Genomic DNA, 5,792 nt, shown 5'->3' on the forward strand with positions numbered 1-5,792 from the left:
ATCTTTACGGTAAGGGAAAGGATGCCAAGGATTTTCCTCTTGGTATTATCATATGCCCATATGGTTTGGGTAGTCGGCCTCATTTCTTCCAGGTTGATGCTAATACTTCTTGTCGATCTCAAGGGTAGTACATTCAAAGCGGACCCGTTGTCAACAAGAACCTGAGGAACCACCTTGTCAAGGCATTCTACCATGAGGTGGAGAGCTCGATTGTGCTGGACGTGTTTAGGAAGCTCTGAGTCTGAGAACATCAAGGATTGTACCGCATAGGTTGCCCCTACTATGTGCGAGATGTGCCAGATTTATCTTGATCAACACCTATATATTGGTGAGAGACTTTAAAACTACTTCACAGTGTGTGGGAGATGCCGTCAATAATCCCCAAATTGAGATATTAGCCTAGGACTTCTTGAGTTGACCTAGGACCGGATTCTTAGGTTCTCTTTTCAAGCGATTAGTTCCGGCCTCACTGGTCCCTGACTGTTCCACTGTTAGAGCCTTGCCCTTATAGTCTGTGATACCCTACTTTCTAAACCCGGTCTAATTACCTGTATTGACTTGGTTTGATTATATAGGGGCAGAACCGGAGAGAACCAACGCAAGTAGCATATGGAACATCGTAGTAAGAGTGACCTTGAATTTGGGCTGGTCCGGCATGATTGAGCGGGTTCCAAATGTAATATGTGCATCCAAGCCTTGCACTTGCATGCACCACAAGGCCATGTATAAGGAGTAAAGGTACGTACTAGTATTTGTGGGTGCCAACGTAATCTAATTATATGTGGGAGTTTATTCCCATGGAAGCCCAAGTGGAACACTAACAAATGAGATTTACTCACCCGAGATACCCACCTGAGATACTCACTTAAGATTATACCCACCTGAGATATACCCACCTAAGATATACCTACCTGAGATTATACCCACCTGAGATATACCCACCTGAGATGGTGCCCACCTATGACTAAAAGATATTTTGAGGGCCCAAGTATAAAAAGGGGAGATATTTATTGCTTTCTCCCTCATTAATGATAGTTGGTTGGTGGGAGAGTAAAGAAGAGAGAGAGAAGAAAGAAGAAACGAAAAAGAAGAAGAAGAAGAAAGAAGAAGGGAAACTGACCATAGAGTTTCACAGCAGCCAGGTCTTGGTATTTTAAACTCAGATTGATGATCAGCTCACCGGGATCTTCGATTTGAGGTAGGTATTGTATATATTCCAAGGATTCTTTGGAAAACCCTCTTCTTAAACCCTCTTTTTGATTTTTGAAAAAGAACCCACTTGAATCTTGCTAATCCTACTTGGGTAATCGAATCTAAGGTCTAATGGAAGGTGTGTACAATGATTTTGAAGGATTTGGAAGGAGTATTGGTGAAGATCTAGAGTTTTGAGAGTTCTTGAGCTAAAGAAGTGAAATTTGGGATTTCATTGGTGTTCTTGAGAAAGGGGTAAGAATTTCCATTTTTCTATTGATTTGATCTTAGATCTAGGTTGAGGATACATGATTGCATCAGCCACCGGATCGACCCCAAACAAGTTCCCTAAGCCGGAGGGAAGATGGGAAGGTGATGGCAAATATTTCGTTTCATGACTTGGGGGTGTCCCAGATCCATCTGTCTTTTTAGAAAATACCCAGAATGAGTCCAACTTTTAGATTGTTTGAATTTTGTGTTCAAACCTGATTTTCATGATTCTAAACCTGATTTTAGTGTTCAAATATGATTGTGACCCGAAAAAAATGAAATGATAAACCATTATGTTTATGATAGGTTACACTCATTATACGCGTACCCACACATTAGATCTCTTACGTACCGGGTGCAGGCACTATGTACTTATACAAGTAAGTGGGGAGTGGACTTTGATTTAATTTTAGAATGTTTATGCATCAGTTAACATGTGTTAGTCTTGCCATGTCATCATGTCACTTGTGTGTAGACTAGACATCATGTATGCCATATCATGCATTTAATGTGCATTTACATAATATGCTATGCTCTGTGTTATGTTTGAATATTCATTATGTCTTGATGTATGTGATAGAGGAATCTCATTTGGACATGATATGCATGCTAGATTAGATGCCATAGTCGGCTTGAAAATAAGTGCATGGTGGCTCGTGGAATGAGACGCGGTGCCATCGTGTAATCGTACTATACTTATATAGAGGTATACGGTTAGGATTGATATACCCCTTTATGCTACGACCCTTCCCAACAGGGGTTTATGTGTTGGGTTACCATTGGGGGGAAGCATTGGGTTACGTTGTTGAACTCTTGCAGAGGTTAGAAGTACGCACGGCTGATCGCTAGGATAGTTAGCAACCCCGGTGGTATATTCAGAGTGCCGATTGTACTGCTTTTATTTTAGATGGAGTCACCCATTTACTTTCTGTCATTTAAATTTTCCAGGAGTCAGCTTGCATTTTAAATTTTGGTACAAATGGTGGGCCTTCTCCTACAACCCTATGGGCATATCGCTGGATGGGGTCCACGGCTCGTACCTAGGGCTTACGCGTACTGTGGTTGTGAGTAGCACATAGCCTATGACCTAGTAATGTTGTTTAGGTGATAGGATTAAAATGAATTGCATACATATAGGTGCATTTGTATTGTGACTGCCTATGTGGTCTTCCTTTCCACTTACTGGGTTAGTGAGCTCATCCCACATGCAGAACTCTTTTAGTGATTTTGCAGGTTACCTGCCTGAAGATTAAGAGCCGGGTCCCACTGTGGAGTTTTTCTTTGATGATTAGTGGGTCCTTATGGAGTTTGAACACGGTACTGATTACACGTGTGAGGATTGTGCTGCATGGCAGTAGGGACTCCAGAGTGATTCTTTTTTATTCTTTTAATGTACTAACTTTTTTATGACTTGATGCTTAAATTGTTATATGCAGGACTTTGATGTTATACTAGGCATGGATTGGTTATCAGCACATCAAGCAAGCGTGATGTGTGCCAAGAAACAGATCAAGGTGATCGATGATGAAGGGAAGGAACTGATATACCAAGCGGATATAATAAAGCAGGCTAAAAGGGTCCTCATCTCCACTCTGCAAGCGATGAAGTTGTTGGAAAATGGGTGTCAGGGGTACCTAACATCTATGATTGATTTATATGTAGAGGTCACACCTCTAGAGGAAGTGGAGGCAGTTAAGGAGTTTCCATATGTCTTTCCAGATGATCTAACTCAACTACCATCTGACAGGGAGCTGGAATTTGCTGTAGATTTGATTCCTGGAGCTGCCCCATTGTCCAAGGCTCCATACAGAATGGAACCAACAGAATTAAAGGAATTGTAAATACAGTTGCAAGATCTATTGAAGAAGGGATTCATATACCCAAGTGTATTACCTTGGGGTGCTCCAGTGTTGTTTATTAAGAAAAAAAAGATGGGAGCTTACGTATATGCATTGATTACTGAGAATTGAACAAGTTAACCATCAAGAATCGGTATCCATTGCCACGCATAGATGATCTGTTTGATCAGCTACAGGGTGCTAAGGTATTTTCAAAGATTGACCTCAGATTCGGGTATTATCAGCTTATGATAAAGAATAGTGATATACCAAAGATAGCCTTTAGAACTCGGTACGGTCATTATGAGTTCTTAGTATTGTCTTTTGGGTTGACCAATGCACCAACAACTTTCATGGATTTGATGAACCGAGTGTTTCAAGATGTTCTCGATAAGTGGGTCATTGTTTTCATTGATGATATCTTAATCTACTCGAAGTCAGAAGAAGACCATGCAAAACACTTGAGGATGGTACTACAAAGACTAAGAGAGCAATAGTTGTATGAGAAATTCAGCAAGTGTGAATTTTATCTCAAATAGGTTGTATTCCTAAGACACGTGGTGTCTGAAAATGGAATAGAAATGAATCCGGATAAGGTGAAAGCCGTAGTAGACTGGGAGATACCCAAGAGTGTAATAGAAATTAGAAGTTTATTGGGTTTGGCAGGTTACTATAGATGCTACATCGAGAACTTTTCTCAGATTTCAACGCCAATGACTAAGTTGACTAGGAAGGGTATAAAGTTTGATTGGTCAAAGGAGTGTGAAGATAGTTTTCAAGAGCTGAAGAAGTGGGTAGTGTCAGCACCAATGCTGCCTATTCTTGAAGGCATAGGTGGGATGACAGTCTATACTAATGCTTCCAAAATTAGATTAGGTTGTGTACTTATGCAACGTGGCAAGATAATAGCATATGCATCTAGACAGTTGAAGGACTATGAGAATAACTACCCTACACATGACTTGGAGCTAGCAGCGGTCATTTTTGCCTTAAAGATTTGGTGTCACTACTTGTATGGGGAAAGGTGTGAGATATTCAGTGACCACAAAAGTCTAAAGTACTTTTTCACTCAAAAAGACTTGAATATGAGACAAAGGAGATGGCTTAAGCTTATGAAAGACTATGATTGTGATATTCAGTATCACCCAGGGAAGGCTAATGTAGTGGCAAATGCATTAAGCCAGAAAGCTCAACTGTATCACTTGCCTATCTAGCTGTTAGTCCAGAGCTCGTACAAGAGGCGATGTTAATGGATGAAATCCCATTGTATAAAGGAGCGACCTTGGAACTAGAGCACTAGTTAGATGATGTCCTACAGTTGACCATGTCCTTGGCAGCTCTACAGGTACACTCTTCCATCAGGGAAGAAATCATAATGAAACAGCCTTTGGATCCTGAGTTAAAACAAATGAAAGAGGAGATTCAAGAGCAAACAATGAATGACACTAGCTTTACATTAGCCAATGATGGGCACTATTGTTTTGGGGCAGATTGTGTGTGCCCTGTGATGAGGTGATATAAGACAAAATAGTAAAAGAAGCACACAGTTCTAAGTACTCTCTTCACCCTGAAAGTACCAAGATGTACAAAGACCTAAAGCAACACTACTGATGGCCAGCAATGAAGTCCACAATAGTTTTGTATGTGTCGAATTGCCTTGCATGTCAGAAAATCAAAGCTAAACGACACCGACCTTTTGGCACTCTTCAACCACTCCCAATACCCAAGTAGAAGTGGGATAATATTACAATGGACTTCGTCACCGGACTACCACGTGCACCCAAAGGAATGGATGCAATTTGGGTGGTAGTTGACAGGTTTACTAAGATAGCTCACTTCATTCCAATCAGGACCAATTACACCATGGATAAGCTGGCATAGCTTTATATGGATAATGTTGTACGCTTATATGGTGTACTAATGAGCATTGTATTAGACAGAGACCCGAGGTTTACCTCCAGATTCTGGAAGAGCTTCCAGCAAGCCTTGGGATCACAATTGAACCTGAGTATGGCTTTCCATCCACAAACAGACGGACAGTCCGAGAGGACAATACAGATATTAGAAGACATGCTCCGAGCTTATGAGTATATACCTCTAATGGAGTTTGCTTACAACAACAGCTACTAAGCTACAATTGGGATAGCTCCATATGAAGCATTATATGGTAGAAAGTGCAGAACTCCTCTATACTGGGATGAAGTAGGTGAACGTCGAATGCTTGGACCGGAGATGATTTTGATGACATGAGATAAAGTCAATGTCATTAGAGAAGGAATTAAAGTAGCCTAGTCACGTCAAAAGAGCTATGCAGATAGCCGTAGGAAGGAAATGGAATTCCAAGAGGGAGAGAAGGTGTTCCTCAAAATATCTCCTAGTAAAGGTCTGTGCAAATTCCACAAGAGAGGCAAGTTAAGTCTAAGATATATTAGGCCATTTGAGATTTTGAAGCGAGTTGGGGTAGTAGCATACATGTTGGCATTACCACCTTCT

General features: G+C 40.9%; 1 protein-coding gene across 5 annotated transcripts; it reads left to right on the forward strand.

The window, feature by feature from the left end:
* Positions 1-1,050: 1,050 nt before the first annotated feature.
* LOC122080685 lies at positions 1,051-5,039 on the forward strand. 5 transcript variants are annotated; one of them, XR_006140867.1, is made up of 4 exons: positions 1,051-1,198; positions 1,352-1,446; positions 1,768-2,815; positions 2,898-5,039. XR_006140867.1 is itself a non-coding variant. In XM_042647500.1 (3 exons), the coding sequence occupies exons 1-3, from the start codon at positions 1,742-1,744 to the stop codon at positions 3,300-3,302; spliced, it is 600 nt and encodes a 199-aa protein (XP_042503434.1). In that variant the 5' UTR covers positions 1,486-1,741; the 3' UTR covers positions 3,303-5,039. The 5 variants fall into 5 exon arrangements, 2 of the variants coding, with proteins under 2 accessions (XP_042503434.1, XP_042503435.1); XR_006140868.1 differs by having other exon boundaries at positions 1,768-2,778; XR_006140869.1 differs by lacking the exon at positions 1,051-1,198 and having other exon boundaries at positions 1,422-1,446; positions 1,768-1,841; positions 2,695-5,039.
* Positions 5,040-5,792: the final 753 nt, after the last annotated feature.

This window comes from Macadamia integrifolia, chromosome 6 (assembly GCF_013358625.1).
Source record: "Macadamia integrifolia cultivar HAES 741 chromosome 6, SCU_Mint_v3, whole genome shotgun sequence".
In the NCBI taxonomy this organism is placed as follows: Eukaryota; Viridiplantae; Streptophyta; class Magnoliopsida; order Proteales; family Proteaceae; genus Macadamia; species Macadamia integrifolia.

What these genes read in the sequence shown, in the direction of transcription:
- LOC122080685 (XM_042647500.1), top strand. Translation starts at nt 1,742, where the DNA reads ATGATAAACCATTATGTTTATGATAGGTTACACTCATTATACGCGTAC. An exon ending in GGCACTATGTACTTATACAA is followed by an intron (nt 1,842 to 2,683) that starts GTAAGTGGGGAG and finishes GAACTCTTTTAG; the next exon opens with TGATTTTGCAGGTTACCTGC. An exon ending in CCTTATGGAGTTTGAACACG is followed by an intron (nt 2,779 to 2,897) that starts GTACTGATTACA and finishes TGTTATATGCAG; the next exon opens with GACTTTGATGTTATACTAGG.